Genomic DNA, 17,011 nt, shown 5'->3' on the forward strand with positions numbered 1-17,011 from the left:
TGCTCTTTAAGCCGCCTCCTCAGGAGCACATGTACCGCTGTCAACATGGGTTTGAATCCAGACGACTGCTCTTTAAGCCGCCTCCTCAGGAGCACATGTACCGCTGTCAACATGGGTTTGAATCCAGACGACTGCTCTTTAAGCCGCCTCCTCAGGAGCACATGTACCGCTGTCAACATGGGTTTGAGTCCGGACGACTGCTCTTTAAGCCGCCTCCTCAGGAGCACATGTACCGCTGACAGCATGGGTTTGAATCCAGACGACTGCTCTTTAAGCCGGTTCTCTCCTACCTTTCACCACTTTCCAACGTGAAAAAGAACTCCCCTCTCTTTTTCCCCACAAAATGTTTTTAAAAAGCCAGATAAATTCAGCTCTTGTAGTCCTCTTAAATCATTCAGGTAATTGTTGGTGTCACTGATGATTAGTAATTAGAGGACGCTGTCTGTTTCTAATCAGCCCGCTACATTTAGAAATGTTTTCGTTTTTTAAATGTTAAACTTTTCCTCTCCCAGCTGAGTGATATCAATGAAAACATGTGGTTCCAGTTTCCACAATTGACTGGTGTGTACAGTAGTATGTCAAAGGGAACCCACTTTGTTCTGCATTCCTGTTGAAGTTCAACACCTTCCACTCAGTGCTGTCGGATGAACAGGGCTGCACATCCCAAATGGCACCCTATTCCCTATATAGTGCTCTACTACTGACCAGAGCCCATGTCGTGTACTGCATAGGGAATAAGGTAGCATTTGAGCCACAGCCCAGGCCTCTCTCCATGACAGACAGGACCACTGCTGCTCTCATTGGGATCATTGGGCCAATGGGGTTGAATAAGGATCCTCTCTTTCATTACTCTGCCTTGTATTTTAATATGGCTGGTTGTTCTGACCACAATAAGAACTGAGCAGAGATATAGTGTGACATATTGTTTCTGAAGCACAATACATTGTGTCTGACACCAGAGGGGGGAGGGAGGGATGGAGATGTAACAGTATAACTTTACCGTCCCCTCGCCCATACCCGGGCACGAACCAGGGACCCTCTGCACACATCAACAACAGTCAACAGTCACCCACGAAGCATCGTTACCCATCGCTCCACAAAAGCCTACTACCTCAAGGTCTCAGAGCAAGTGACGTCACCGATTGAAACGCTATTTAGCGCGCACCACCGCTAACTAAGCTAGCCGTTTCACATCCGTTACAGAGACACACAAACTCTAGTGATGGGGGAAGAAATCCATAGTTACACTTCGCAATATTATTCTTAGATGATATTATATCGATATTTGACTCCAAGTATCGATTTGTAAAAAATATTAACTTTTGTTTATTACTGTAGGTGGCGTTAGCTAGCGCTAGTCGGCTGTACCTGAGCCAAAACTCCAGTATTTTTACTCTTATTGGATGTTCTCCATCTTCTTCTTAAATAGTGAACATGTTTTCAGCACTTTAATTTCCCTAACTGATCAAAACTACTTTTCTCACGGCTCTCTCTTGTCTCTCTGCAGCAGACATACAGTGAGGGGGAAAAGTATTTGATCCCCTGCTGATTTTGTACGTTTGCCCACTGACAAAGAAATGATCCGTCTATAATTTTAATGGTAGGTTTATTTGAACAGTGAGAGACAGAATAACAACAACAAAAATCCAGAAAAACTCATGTTATAAATGTTGAAGACTGACAGACTCAGGATAGTGTGTTTTTTTTAGGCTTCGGTATTGCTTTATGTATGGGATTGGCAGTGCTAGTTAGAGCTGGGACCAGGCTACCCCATAATGATCTGGGACCAGGCTGCCACCTAATGATCTGGGACCAGGCTGCCACCTAATGATCTGGGACCAGGCTGCCACCTAATGATCTGGGACCAGGCTACCACCTAATGATCTGGGACCAGGCTGCCACCTAATGATCTGGGACCAGGCTGCCACCTAATGATCTGGGACCAGGCTGCCACCTAATGATCTGGGACCAGGCTGCCACCTAATGATCTGGGACCAGGCTGCCACATAATGATCTGGGACCATGCTGACCACCTAATGATCTGGGACCAGGCTGCCACCTAATGATCTGGGACCAGGCTGCCACCTAATGATCTGGGACCAGGCTGCTAGGGGTCATAATGATCTGGGACCAGGCTGCCATGGTATAATGATCTGGGACCAGGCTGCCATGGTGGTATAGAACCTAATGATCTGGGACCATGGGCTGGGTGGACCCCATGATGGTATGATCTGGGACCATGGGAACTGGGTGGACTAGGGGTCATGGTGGTATAGAACTGGGTAGATAATGTATAGAACTGGGACTAGGGGTCATGATGGGCTACTAGGGGTCATAATGATCTGGGACCATGGTGGTATAGAACTGTAGACTAGGGGTCCTGAATGATCTGGGACCAGGAACTAGACCAGGGGTCATAATGATCTGGGACCATATAGAACTGGGTAGACTAGGGGTCATGATGGTATAGAACTGGGTAGACTAGAGGTCATGGTGATATAGAACTAGGTAGACTAGGGGTCATGATGGTATAGAACTGGGTAGACTAGGGGTCATGATGGTATAGAACTGGGTAGACTAGGGGTCATGGTGGTATAGAACTGGGTAGACTAGGGGTCATGGTGATATAGAACTGGGTAGACTAGGGGTCATGGTGGTATAGAACTGGGTAGACTAGGGGTCATGGTGGTATAGAACTGGGTAGACTAGGGGTCATGGTGGTATAGAACTGGGTAGACTAGGGGTCATGATGGTATAGAACTGGGTAGACTAGGGGTCATGATTGTATAGAACTGGGTAGACTAGGGGTCATGATGGTATAGAACTGGGTGGACTAGGGGTCATGGTGGTATAGAACTGGGTGGACTAGAGGTCATGATGGTATAGAACTGGGTGGACTAGGGGTCATGATGGTATAGAACTGGGTAGACTAGGGGTCATGATGGTATAGAACTGGGTAGACTAGGGGTCATGATGGTATAGAACTGGGTGGACTAGGGGTCATGATGGTATAGAACTGGGTAGACTAGGGGTCATGGTGGTATAGAACTGGGTAGACTAGGGGTCATGGTGGTATAGAACTAGGTAGACTAGGGGTCATGATTGTATAGAACTGGGTAGACTAGGGGTCATGGTGGTATAGAACTGGGTAGACTAGGGGTCATGGTGGCATTGTACCACACATTCTGTTCTGATTGGCTGACAAGGCCACATTCAAGAGCAGTTGGCTGGCTGGGACTCATCTAGATGGAGAGCAGATGGGTTCACCACGGCACGCCCAGTGTGACACACAAACACACACACAGGCACTCATACGAATGCTTGAATGAACGAACACATGAGTGGTCGCTCACAAGCAAACATGTACACACACACACACACACACACACACACACACACACACACACTTCAAGTTGTTCAGTGTGTGGTATTCTCATCATTTTTACGATTGGCTGTCTGCTTATTGTCTTGTGCTGACTATTCCCCCTCTCTTAAGAACAGATAGAATGTTCTTACCATGGCGTGTTGTGTTGCTATAAATACCAGAGTTCAAAATGGGCCAATTCCTATAGTAAAGCAGTCATCTGTAAGCAGCAATGCATGGCCAGAAGGAGAGTGTATGGGAGCAGGCTGTCATCCAGTCACAGGTTTATCTCTTGAGATCTGGACTTAACCAAATGGCTTTTGTCCTTTGTAGTGGGACAGGAAACAGGCCTAAGACAGAGAGTCTGTAGTACGGTCTTCTATCTGGCCAATGTGTTAGCACAGACTATACTCTACACTGTTGGGGGTTACTATGCCCAGTGCCTGGTTAATGCCATGGTAATTAACCTTTCATATGCAGTAATGAAATCCTCTATTAGATCCAAGCCACACCAACTGTCATTTCTGACAATTATAATTGATGTAATTTATTCATCACTGTAATCCAATCATCATCAATCACATGATCATCCAATCATAACATGTTTACTAAAATGTAAGGTACTAATTTATTCTGTATTCATGGACTAAATGAGACCTAAAACTGCAACATGTTCCTTTTTGGGTGACCTGACCAAATTCACATAGAAATGTGTGCTATAGATCTGTCATGCTTATTGAAAGCAAGTCTAAGAAGCGGTAGATTTGTTCTATGTGAGCTTCACCTTCTTAACTTCTAGTTTTTGCGTCTTTTACTTTTAGGTTTTGTACACCAGTTTCAAACAGCTGAAAATACAATATTTTTGGTTATTGAAAATACATTTCACAGTGGTTTAGATGTTACAATGATTCTCTACACTAGCTTGTTTTGCCACATAAACTGAAATTAGGTGAGCTATTAGAATTTTAGCAACCAGGAAATGGCAGAACGGTTTCTGCATATTGCACCTTCAATAGACACAATGCTTGGAAAAACTACCCATGTAAAAGTACTAAAATACTTTCTCTGCTTATATTTTCCACACCATCCAGTCTTAATTGTTAACATGAGGGTTTTGTAGACTGAATTAACCCTTTGGGTGTTTCCCTAATGGCACCCTAATAGTGCACTACTTTAGACCAGAACCCAATAAGTAGTGCACTATATAGGGTGTCAGTTGGGATGCATCCTCTCTCGCTAGCCTCTCTATTATCCTTAGTCTTGAACGTGATGGGTTTTTGAGGAGCCTGGCTGTATAGAAGACTGGCAGTTGAACACTTGAGACCTCACTGACTATAAGACTAGAGAGTGAAAAGGCTCCTTTGTTCCAGATGGATTCTGCTGTAGTCGTCAGGGCACACAGGGAGTCACAGAGCACTCTATCATAGGGATGAGGGTGTCACAGAGCACTCTATCATAGGGATGAGGGTGTCACAGAGCACTCTATCATAGGGATGAGGGTGTCACAGAGCACTCTATCATAGGGATGAGGGTGTCACAGAACTCTATCATAGGGATGAGGGTGCACTCTATCATAGGGATGATGAGGCACTCTATCATAGAGATGAGGGTGTCACAGAGCACTCTATCATAGGGATGAGGGTGTCACAGAGCACTCTATCATAGAGATGAGGGTGTTACAGAGCACTCTATCATAGGGATGAGGGTGTCACAGAGCACTTTATCGTAGGGATGAGGGTGTCACAGAGCACTCTATCATAGAGATGAGGGTGTTACAGAGCACTCTATCATAGGGATGAGGGTGTCACAGAGCACTCTATCATAGGGATGAGGGTGTCACAGAGCACTCTATCATAGGGATGAGGGTGTCACAGAGCACTCTATCGTAGGGATGAGGGTGTCACAGAGCACTCTATCGTAGGGATGAGGGTGCCACAGAGCACTCTATCATAGAGGGATGAGGGTGTCACAGAGCACTCTATCGTAGGGATGAGGGTGTCACAGAGCACTCTATTGTAGGGATGAGGGTGTCACAGTAAATAAACAGCCTAAAGGCTTGCCCAAACACCAGTATGTGCACAGAGGGAAGCCAAGTCTGTCTGTCAGTACATGTAGATGGTTCCAGAGAAATTGGAGTGAATTTGCTGGGAAAGTCTTGTTTGGCAGGATGCAAGCTGAAACAAGATTGTGTGAAAGTTTCACATAGATCATCCAAGGTCCTGCACCACTGGTAGCTGGAATGTTGTGATATCAAATCACATTTGATTGGTCATATATACATATTTAGCAGATGTTATTGCGGGTGTAGCGAAATGCTTGGTCATATCACTGTTTTTATTCATTTGCGGAAGAGAGAAGCTGTTAAACTCTTTATGTGTTCTCTATAATACAGTTGTTTGTTTATTCCTGAAGTTGGGAGTTCAGTAGTTGAATGGTTGGTCACTAGATCTGTTTAGGTTTCAAGGGTAACTGTTTAAATACTTACCAAGTTAGAGCTATAACAGTTAACTTAACAAGTCCCAAAAGTCACCCTATTCCATATACAGTGTACTACTTTTCACCAGGGCCCTATATAGTGCACTACTTTAGACCAGAGCTGTATTGGCCCTAGTCAACACTAAGTCATGCACTATATAGGGAATAGGGTAGAATTTGGGATACTGTATTGGCCAGAGTCCTGGATGACCCATGCCACCACCTCAACCCCCCGAACACCAGCGGTAGCACCCAGCGACGTCACCCGCCATGTGTGTGTGTGTGTGAGAAGAGATGGCCATGGGACTCAGAACCAGACAGAGCTGTCACAGAGCTGTCACAATGGCTCCCCAGTGTCCCTCCTTCTCAATGACATGATTGATAGACATTAATAAGGGCTTGTTTTCCCTGTAAGAATGGACCTGTGAAACATAATGCCTTTACTTAGGGTCCATCTGGGCTTTTCTGTAATTAAGAGTTCATTTGTGTGGTTGATTTGTAGCTGTGTCTTGTCAACAAAACCCCTGTTCTGCCACCCACGGGGCCGTACCACCCATGTAGTGCTGAAGGGGGCTGGGGGTGCATTGAATGACAGCAACTATCCAGACTTCACTCCTCTATATTTTTGAAAATTAGAGTGACAGTTGAAATCAGTTGGAGAAGAAGTTTAAGATTGAAATCTTATGGAATATAAAAGATGTCTGTCCGTATTCCGGACCTCTAGATAGATAACAGAACTGCTCTCTGGGAGCAGTCCGAACTGACAAGCTGCGTGTGTCGGAGGGGAGGGGCTCTTTGCTGTGGTGTACTTTGCCATGGCAACACGGGTTCTGCGAGGCTGCTGAGTGGTTACTGTAGTTCACCATGGGAACGACTTGGTGAGCACAGTCCTTATTTACTTCAGTAGAACAACATTATCAGTAAGTCATCAGTATCTTCCTAAAACACATCTGATACCTGTCATTGGTTACTCTTTTAAAATCTACACAATGTATTTAAATGAGACTTCTAACATGGAATAAAATACATGTGTCTTTATTAATGTAGATGTGATCTGTGATCCAGGAGTGTTTTATGCCTTGTTTATCTGAATGCTGCTTGTCTTGCTGTGTGTAGACACAAATGGTGATGACTATGATGTGTTTGAAGAGGGCTCCTGCTCCTCAGAGTGACTGAAAGCATCTGGAAGAGGGAGGCTGTGTCCCAAACGGCACCCTGTTCTATATAGTGCATTACTGTTGGGACATAGCCAGAGAAAGACTGTTGTAAAACAGGCCCTTAACAGGAGAGGGGCTCGGCTATAGCCAGTCTTTAAAAGGGAAGGCAGTCAGGTTTTATCAGTTGGGTTGAAGAAATGAGAAACGGGAGGTAAGACAGCTGTGGCAGGACATGACTTTGTCTGTTAGGGTTTTAACTATAATACTGAACAATACGGTATGTATTTGTTTTTAATCTAAACTATAAGTATTTAGGTTATACTATAAGGTGTTATTCGTATTGACATGCTATTACTAGTTTAGTGCTTTGGATTTGGTGCCAAGTACATAATGAAATATGTCTTCATCCCAAATGACACCCTATTCCCTAAATAGTGCACTACTTTTGACCAGAGCCTTATGGGTAAGTAGTACCCTATATAGGGAATAGGGTGCCATTTGGGACGTGGTTGTTATCACTGGATGGGTCATAAATATGAGGACAGTGGAAGAAGGGTGATTAATGAGTCTGAAGGCCTCACAGTGTGAAAGTAGGAGCTCACAGTCCCGGACTTTGCACTTTGTTTTCTGACTTTGATGAACAATGGGCTATCACTTTGTCCACTTTCGTTCTTGTTCACACACACACACACACACACACACACACACACACACACACACACACACACACACACACACACACACACACACACACACACACAGAGAGAAAGACTGTGAACATCACTCACTTACAATGTTCATTGAATCTTTTTCACAGTACAAAGAAACTAAGAGAGTCACCTACTCCAAGCAGTGTAGAGGGGGAAACCAACTACTGCAGCACCATGGCTGACCCAATAAAACTGGCTGACCCAAAGCTGGCTGAACTAAGGTAAGTAGTAACGAATGTCTCTGAATATGCTGTTGTATCAACATCAATGCCCAACATTTCTTCAATCATTCTGCCTCTCTCTAAACTGTTCTATGACCTCACGATCACAGTAAAAAACAGTGGTTTGAAACAGTAGAAATACTGGCTGTGTGCGTGCGTGCGTGTGTGTGTGTGTGTGTGTGCCGGCCTGACTGTCCGTCTGCTCTCCTGGCACAACCATGGCTCTGCTCTTGAATACCAGAGATCTATTAATAATCATCACCTCCATGCCAGAACACTTACGACATCTGCCCATTCACAGTCAGCCTGGGCTCACACCACTGACAACGAGCTGAGCTAACGCTCTGCCTCCAGCTAGCACACTGAGTAAGCAGTGAGTGAGAGAGAACCAGAGCCAATGAAACAAGCCTTGTGTTAGAGACAGTGTGTTTTCACAGGGGAACAAGAGGACTCAAGTCAAACCCCTACGGCTGTCCGTACAGCTGTCCTAACATTGTCCCCAGGCTAAGCCCTTGTCCAAAATGGGACCCTATTTTCTACATAGTTCATGACCCGTAGGGTCTGATGAACAAGATTAGATCTGACCCTACAGTCATCTCCTTGACCTGCAGTCATCTCCTTCACCTACAGTCATCTCCTTGACCTACAGTCATCTCCTTCACCTACAGTCATCTCCTTGACCTACAGTCATCTCCTTCACCTACAATCATCTCCTTCACCTACAGTCATCTCCTTCACCCATTGTCATCTCCTTGACCTACAGTCATCTCCTTCACCTACAGTCATCTCCTTCACCTACAGTCATCTCCTTCACCTACAGTCATCTCCTTGACCTACAGTCATCTCCTTCACCTACAGTCATCTCCTTGACCTACAGTCATCTCCTTCACCTACAGTCATCTCCTTCACCTACAGTCATCTCCTTGACCTACAGTCATCTCCTTCACCTACAGTCATCTCCTTGACCTACAGTCATCTCCTTCACCTACAATCATCTCCTTGACCTACAATCATCTCCTTCACCTACAGTCATCTCCTTCACCTACAGTCATCTCCTTCACCCATTGTCATCTCCTTGACCTACAGTCATCTCCTTGACCTACAGTCATCTCCTTCACCTACAGTCATCTCCTTCACCCATTGTCATCTCCTTGACCTGCAGTCATCTCCTTCACCTACAGTCATCTCCTTCACCTACAGTCATCTCCTTCACCTACAGTCATCTCCTTCACCTACAGTCATCTCCTTGACCTACAGTCATCTCCTTCGCCTACAGTCATCTCCTTGGCCTACAGTCATCTCCTTGACCTACAGTCATCTCCTTCACCTACAGTCATCTCCTTCACCTACAATCATCTCCTTCACCTACAGTCATCTCCTTGACCTACAGTCATCTCCTTGACCTACAATCATCTCCTTGACCTACAGTCATCTCCTTCACCTACAATCATCTCCTTGACCTACAATCATCTCCTTCACCTACAGTCATCTCCTTCACCTACAGTCATCTCCTTCACCCATTGTCATCTCCTTGACCTGCAGTCATCTCCTTCACCTACAATCATCTCCTTCACCTACAATCATCTCCTTCACCTACAATCATCCCCTTCACCTACAATCATCTCCTTCACCTACAATCATCTCCTTCACCTACAGTCATCTCCTTGACCTACAGTCATCTCCTTCACCTACAGTCATCTCCTTCACCTACAGTCATCTCCTTCACCTACAGTCATCTCTTTGACCTACAGTCATCTCTTTGACTTACAGTCATCTCCTTCACCCATTGTCATCTCCTTCACCTACAGTCATCTCCTTGACCTACAGTCATCTCCTTGACCTACAATCATCTCCTTGACCTACAATCATCTCTTTGACCTACAGTCATCTCCTTCACCCATTGTCATCTCCTTCACCCATTGTCATCTCCTTCACCCATTGTCATCTCCTTGACCTACAGTCATCTCCTTGACCTACAGTCATCTCCTTGACCTACAGTCATCTCCTTGACCTACAGTCATCTCCTTGACCTACAGTCATCTCCTTCACCCATTGTCATCTCCTTCACCCATTGTCATCTCCTTCACCCATTGTCATCTCCTTGACCTACAGTCATCTCCTTGACCTACAATCATCTCCTTGACCTACAGTCATCTCTTTGACCTACAGTCATCTCTTTGACCTACAGTCATCTCCTTCACCCATTGTCATCTCCTTCACCCATTGTCATCTCCTTCACCCATTGTCATCTCCTTCACCCATTGTCATCTCCTTGACCTACAGTCATCTCCTTGACCTACAGTCATCTCCTTGACCTACAGTCATCTCCTTGACCTACAGTCATCTCCTTGGCCTACAGTCATCTCCTTGGCCTACAGTCATCTCCTTGGCCTACAGTCACCTCCTTGGCCTACAGTCATCTCCTTGACCTACAGTCATCTCCTTGGCCTACAGTCACCTCCTTGGCCTACAGTCATCTCCTTGGCCTACAGTCACCTCCTTGGCCTACAGTCACCCCCTTGGCCTACAGTCACCCCCTTGGCCTACAGTCCTTGGCCTACAGTCATCCCCTTGGCCTACAGTCACCCCCTTGGCCTACAGTCACCCCCTTGGCCTACAGTCACCTCCTTGGCCTACAGTCACCTCCTTGGCCTACAGTCACCTCCTTGGCCTACAGTCACCTCCTTGGCCTACAGTCACCTCCTTGGCCTACAGTCACCTCCTTGGCCTACAGTCACCTCCTTGGCCTACAGTCACCCCCTTGGCCTACAGTCACCTCCTTGGCCTACAGTCACCTCCTTGGCCTACAGTCACCTCCTTGGCCTACAGTCACCTCCTTGGCCTACAGTCACCCCCTTGGCCTACAGTCACCTCCTTGGCCTACAGTCACCCCTTGGCCTACAGTCACCTCCTTGGCCTACAGTCACCCCCTTGGCCTACAGTCACCTCCTTGGCCTACAGTCACCTCCTTGGCCTACAGTCACCCCCTTGGCCTACAGTCACCTCCTTGGCCTACAGTCACCTCCTTGGCCTACAGTCACCTCCTTGGCCTACAGTCATCTCCTTGGCCTACAGTCATCTCCTTCGCCGACAGTCATCTCCTTGGCCGACAGTCATCTCCTTCGCCGACAGTCATCTCCTTCGCCGACAGTCAGGATCACAGCATGATGCAGTAGAGATGAGAATTCCCCTTTTCTGCTCCAGACCTGTTATGTCCCAGTCCACCTGTACTAACACAGTGGTTTAACACAGGAGACAGAGCTGGTTTAATGTCCCAGTCCACCTGTACTAACACAGTGGTTTAACACAGGAGACACAGAGCTGGTATTATGTCCCAGTCCACCTGTACTAACAGTGTACTAACACAGTGTACTAACATAGTGGTTTAACACAGGAGACACAGAGCTGGTATTATGTCCCAGTCCACCTGTACTAACACAGTGTACTAACACAGTGGTTTAACACAGGAGACACAGAGCTGGTATTATGTCCCAGTCCACCTGTACTAACAGTGTACTAACATAGTGGTTTAACACAGGAGACACAGAGCTGGTATTATGTCCCAGTCCACCTGTACTAACACAGTGTACTAACACAGTGGTTTAACACAGGAGACACAGAGCTGGTATTATGTCCCAGTCCACCTGTACTAACACAGTGTACTAACACAGTGTACTAACACAGTGTACTAACACAGTGTACAAACACAGTGGTTTAACACAGGAGACACAGAGCTGGTATTATGTCCCACATACTTAACTCAGGTACAGTATGTAAATCTGTTTCACATAAACAGGAAAACCACACATCCTGGCTCTTCATCTAATAGTGTCGGTCTCTTTCCTCTTCCTCAGAGACAGCATGGCAGATTTTACAGTTCAGACGGCCAAGCACTCCAACTCTCCAATCTCCTCCACTCCCCTGCGGCCGCCCAGCGAGCAGCAGTCCAAGGACCGGGCCTCCAAAAGGCTTTCCTCCGAGTCCAACGGGACCAGCGAGGGTGGGGCAGGGTCGCGGACGCCCGTGGAGATAACCGCACTGGAGGAGTCGTTCCGGCGCTTTGCCATCCACGGCGACACACGTGCCACAGGAAAGGACATGCATGGCAAGAACTGGTCCAAGCTGTGCAAGGACTGCGGCGTCATCGACGGAAAAACTGTCACCCTCACGGACGTGGATATCGTCTTCACTAAAGTCAAGTAAGGAAATCTTTTCTAGTAGATGTGTCCCAAATGGCGTAGTAGAAATCTTGCAGCGAAAATGGCACCCCATTCCCTAAATAGTGCACTACTTTTGACGGGAAGGGATTAGAGGGGAGGAGAGTGTGGGGAGGAGAGTGTGGGGAGGAGAGTGTGGGGAGGAGAGTGAGGGGAGGAGAGTGTAGGGAGGAGAGCAGTGGAGAGGAGAGTGTAGGGAGGAGAGCAGTGGAGAGGAGAGTGTAGGGAGGAGAGCAGTGGAGAGGAGAGAGGAGAGGAGAGTGTAGGGAGGAGAGGAGAGGAGAGTGTAGGAGAGGAGAGTGTAGGGAGGAGAGCAGTGGAGAGGGGAGGAGAGGAGAGTGTAGGGAGGAGAGGAGAGGAGAGTGTAGGAGAGGAGAGTGTAGGGAGGGAGGAGAGGAGAGGTAGGGAGAGGAGAGTGTAGGGAGGAGAGGAGAGGAGAGTGTAGGAGAGGAGAGGAGAGTGTAGGGAGGAGAGGAGAGGAGAGTGTAGGAGAGGAGAGGAGAGTGTAGGGAGGAGAGGAGAGTGTAGGGAGGAGAGGAGAGTGTAGGGAGGAGAGGAGAGTGTAGGGAGGAGAGGAGAGGAGAGTGTAGGGAGGAGAGGAGAGGAGAGGAGAGGAGAGTGTGTAAGGGAGGAGAGGAGAGGAGAGGAGAGGAGAGGAGAGGAGAGTGTAGGGAGGAGAGGAGAGTGTAGGAGAGGAGAGGAGAGTGTAGGGAGGAGAGGAGAGGAGAAGGAGTTATCTTCCTTTCTGTTTCTTTCATCCTCATTGTAATGGTGAAATGCATTTCATTGAATCAACTGTTGTCTCAGTATAAAGGGATGACTGGTAGATATCCATTAGTAGGATCCTCCTGTTATATAATAGTTATGTAAAGCAGACAGATACAGAGAGATTGTAGGACCCCCCTGTTATATAATAGTTATGTAAAGCAGACAGATACAGAGAGATTGTAGGACCCTCCTGTTATATAATAGTTATGTAAAGCAGACAGATACAGAGAGATTGTAGGACCCTCCTGTTATATAATAGTTATGTAATGCAGACAGATACAGAGAGATGGTAGGATCCTCCAGTTATATAATAGTTATGTAAAGCAGACAGATACAGAGAGATAGTAGGACCCTCCTGTTATTTAATAGTTATGTAAAGCAGACAGATACAGAGAGATAGTAGGACCCTCCTGTTATATAATAGTTATGTAAAGCAGACAGATACAGAGAGATTGTAGGACCCTCCTGTTATATAATAGTTATGTAATGCAGACAGATACAGAGAGATGGTAGGACCCTCCTGTTATATAATAGTTATGTAAAGCAGACAGATACAGAGAGATTGTAGGACCCTCCTGTTATATAATAGTTATGTAATGCAGACAGATACAGAGAGATGGTAGGACCCTCCTGTTATATAATAGTTATGTAAAGCAGACAGATACAGAGAGATGGTAGGACCCTCCTGTTATATAATAGTTATGTAAAGCAGACAGATACAGAGAGATTGTAGGACCCTCCTGTTATATAATAGTTATGTAATGCAGACAGATACAGAGAGATGGTAGGATCCTCCAGTTATATAATAGTTATGTAATGCAGACAGATACAGAGAGATAGTAGGACCCTCCTGTTATATAATAGTTATGTAAAGCAGACAGATACAGAGAGATGGTAGGATCCTCCTGTTATATAATAGTTATGTAAAGCAGACAGATACAGAGAGATGGTAGGATCCTCCTGTTATATAATAGTTATGTAAAGCAGACAGATACAGAGAGATTGTAGGACCCTCCTGTTATATAATAGTTATGTAAAGCAGACAGATACAGAGAGATGGTAGGATCCTCCTGTTATATAATAGTTATGTAAAGCAGACAGATACAGAGAGATAGTAGGACCCTCCTGTTATATAATAGTTATGTAAAGCAGACAGATACAGAGAGATGGTAGGATCCTCCTGTTATATAATAGTTATGTAAAGCAGACAGATACAGAGAGATGGTAGGATCCTCCTGTTATATAATAGTTATGTAAAGCAGACAGATACAGAGAGATAGTAGGACCCTCCTGTTATATAATAGTTACAGAGAGATAGTAGGACCCTCCTGTTATATAATAGTTATGTAATGCAGACAGATACAGAGAGATAGTAGGATGGATGGTTTGACCTGGGACTGGGAACAAGGGTGCCAGTATCTAGATCAAGTTCAATTTGCTGATCGATGGACTTGGAATTTGAATGACACATACTAACTACTGCTTCCTCACAATATGGCATGTCAGTGTCTATTGATATAAATCTATCAGCATTGGGACAGATATAGATATGACATTCACAGGTAGGTTCTGTATCCACAGGATACTATGTTACCTTTCTATATTATATTCATGGGACATAGACACTATTCCATTCCAAGAGATGGAATACTATATCAAATACTGTTTTCTAAGAATATACTGTATAAAAAAGGAAAGAACGTCTCACTCGATATAGACTTCGAACAGTTGAATAGGAAAACCCCTCAGTAACAGTCGTGTTGTGTGGTGTTGTTGCCCTCAGTAACAGTCGTGTTGTTGCCCTCAGTAACAGTCGTGTTGTTGCCCTCAGTAACAGTCGTGTTGTTGCCCTCAGTAACAGTCGTGTTGTTGCCCTCAGTAACAGTCGTGTTGTTGCCCTCAGTAACAGTCGTGTTGTGTGGTGTTGTTACCCTCAGTAACAGTCATGTTGTTGCCCTTGGTAACAGTCATGTTGTGTGGTGTTGTTGCCCTCAGTAACAGTCATGTTGTGGGGGGTTGTTGCCCTCAGTAACAGTCATGTTGTGTGGTGTTGTTGCCCTCAGTAACAGTCATGTTGTGTGGTGTTGTTGCCCTCAGTAACAGTCATGTTGTGTGGGGTTGTTGCCCTCAGTAACAGTCATGTTGTGTGGTGTTGTTGCCCTCAGTAACAGTCATGTTGTGTGGTGTTGTTGCCCTCAGTAACAGTCATGTTGTGGGGGGTTGTTGCCCTCAGTAACAGTCATGTTGTGGGGGGTTGTTGCCCTCAGTAACAGTCATGTTGTGTGGTGTTGTTGCCCTCAGTAACAGTCATGTTGTTGCCCTCAGTAACAGTCGTGTTGTGTGGTGTTGTTACCCTCAGTAACAGTCATGTTGTTGCCCTCAGTAACAGTCATGTTGTGTGTTGTTGTTGCCCTCAGTAACAGTAATGTTGTGGGGGGTTGTTGCCCTCAGTAACAGTCATGTTGTGGGGGGTTGTTGCCCTCAGTAACAGTCATGTTGTGGGGGGTTGTTGCCCTCAGTAACAGTCATGTTGTGTGGTGTTGTTGCCCTCAGTAACAGTCATGTTGTGTGTTGTTGTTGCCCTCAGTAACAGTCATGTTGTGGGGGGTTGTTGCCCTCAGTAACAGTCATGTTGTGGTGTTGTTGCCCTCAGTAACAGTCATGTTGTGTGGTGTTGTTGCCCTCAGTAACAGTCATGTTGTGTGTTGTTGTTGCCCTCAGTAACAGTCATGTTGTGTGGTGTTGTTGCCCTCAGTAACAGTCATGTTGTGGGGGGTTGTTGCCCTCAGTAACAGTCATGTTGTGTGTTGTTGTTGCCCTCAGTAACAGTAATGTTGTGGGGGGTTGTTGCCCTCAGTAACAGTCATGTTGTGGGGGGTTGTTGCCCTCAGTAACAGTCATGTTGTGGGGGGTTGTTGCCCTCAGTAACAGTCATGTTGTGGGGGGTTGTTGCCCTCAGTAACAGTCATGTTGTGGAGGGTTGTTGCCCTCAGTAACAGTAATGTTGTGGGGGTTGTTGCCCTCAGTAACAGTCATGTTGTGGGGGTTGTTGCCCTCAGTAACAGTCATGTTGTGGGGGTTGTTGCCCTCAGTAACAGTCATGTTGTGGGGGGTTGTTGCCCTCAGTAACAGTCATGTTGTGGGGGGTTGTTGCCCTCAGTAACAGTCATGTTGTGGGGGTTGTTGCCCTCAGTAACAGTCATGTTGTGGGGGTTGTTGCCCTCAGTAACAGTCATGTTGTGGGGGGTTGTTGCCCTCAGTAACAGTCATGTTGTGGGGGGTTGTTGCCCTCAGTAACAGTCATGTTGTGGGGGGTTGTTGCCCTCAGTAACAGTCATGTTGTGGGGGGTTGTTGCCCTCAGTAACAGTCATGTTGTGGGGGTTGTTGCCCTCAGTAACAGTCATGTTGTGGGGGTTGTTGCCCTCAGTAACAGTCATGTTGTGGGGGTTGTTGCCCTCAGTAACAGTCATGTTGTGGGGGGTTGTTGCCCTCAGTAACAGTAATGTTGTGGGGGGTTGTTGCCCTCAGTAACAGTCATGTTGTGTGGTGTTGTTGCCCTCAGTAACAGTCATGTTGTGTGTTGTTGTTGCCCTCAGTAACAGTCATGTTGTGGGGGGTTGTTGCCCTCAGTAACAGTCATGTTGTGTGGTGTTGTTGCCCTCAGTAACAGTCATGTTGTGGGGGGTTGTTGCCCTCAGTAACAGTCATGTTGTGTGGTGTTGTTGCCCTCAGTAACAGTCATGTTGTGTGTTGTTGTTGCCCTTAGTAACAGTCATGTTGTGGGGGGTTGTTGCCCTCAGTAACAGTCATGTTGTGTGGTGTTGTTGCCCTCAGTAACAGTCATGTTGTGGGGGGTTGTTGCCCTCAGTAACAGTCATGTTGTGTGGTGTTGTTGCCCTCAGTAACAGTCATGTTGTGGGGGGTTGTTGCCCTCAGTAACAGTCATGTTGTGTGGTGTTGTTGCCCTCAGTAACAGTCATGTTGTGGGGGGTTGTTGCCCTCAGTAACAGTCATGTTGTGTGGTGTTTTTGCCCTCAGTAACAGTCATGTTGTGGGGGGTTGTTGCCCTCAGTAACAGGCATGTTGTGTGGTGTTTTT

The 17,011-nt window shown here is 46.2% G+C and overlaps 1 protein-coding gene across 4 annotated transcripts in view; it reads left to right on the forward strand.

Annotated features, from left to right (window-relative positions):
• Positions 1-17,011, forward strand: part of LOC135520878 (tubulin polymerization-promoting protein-like) — a 33,481-nt gene that overhangs the window by 2,339 nt on the left and 14,131 nt on the right. The window contains exons 1-3 of one of the 4 annotated variants that reach the window (XM_064946693.1): positions 6,628-6,717; positions 7,814-7,927; positions 11,782-12,126. In XM_064946693.1, the coding sequence (XP_064802765.1) occupies positions 6,704-6,717; positions 7,814-7,927; positions 11,782-12,126 (473 nt within the window). In that variant the 5' untranslated portion in view covers positions 6,628-6,703. Of the gene's footprint in view, positions 1-6,627; positions 6,718-7,158; positions 7,274-7,813; positions 7,928-11,781; positions 12,127-17,011 lie in introns of those variants that run through there. The other 3 variants (XM_064946692.1, XM_064946696.1, XM_064946695.1) reach the window with 3 other exon arrangements.

This window comes from Oncorhynchus masou, chromosome 29 (genome assembly GCF_036934945.1).
Source record: "Oncorhynchus masou masou isolate Uvic2021 chromosome 29, UVic_Omas_1.1, whole genome shotgun sequence".
Classification (NCBI taxonomy): Eukaryota; Metazoa; Chordata; class Actinopteri; order Salmoniformes; family Salmonidae; genus Oncorhynchus; species Oncorhynchus masou.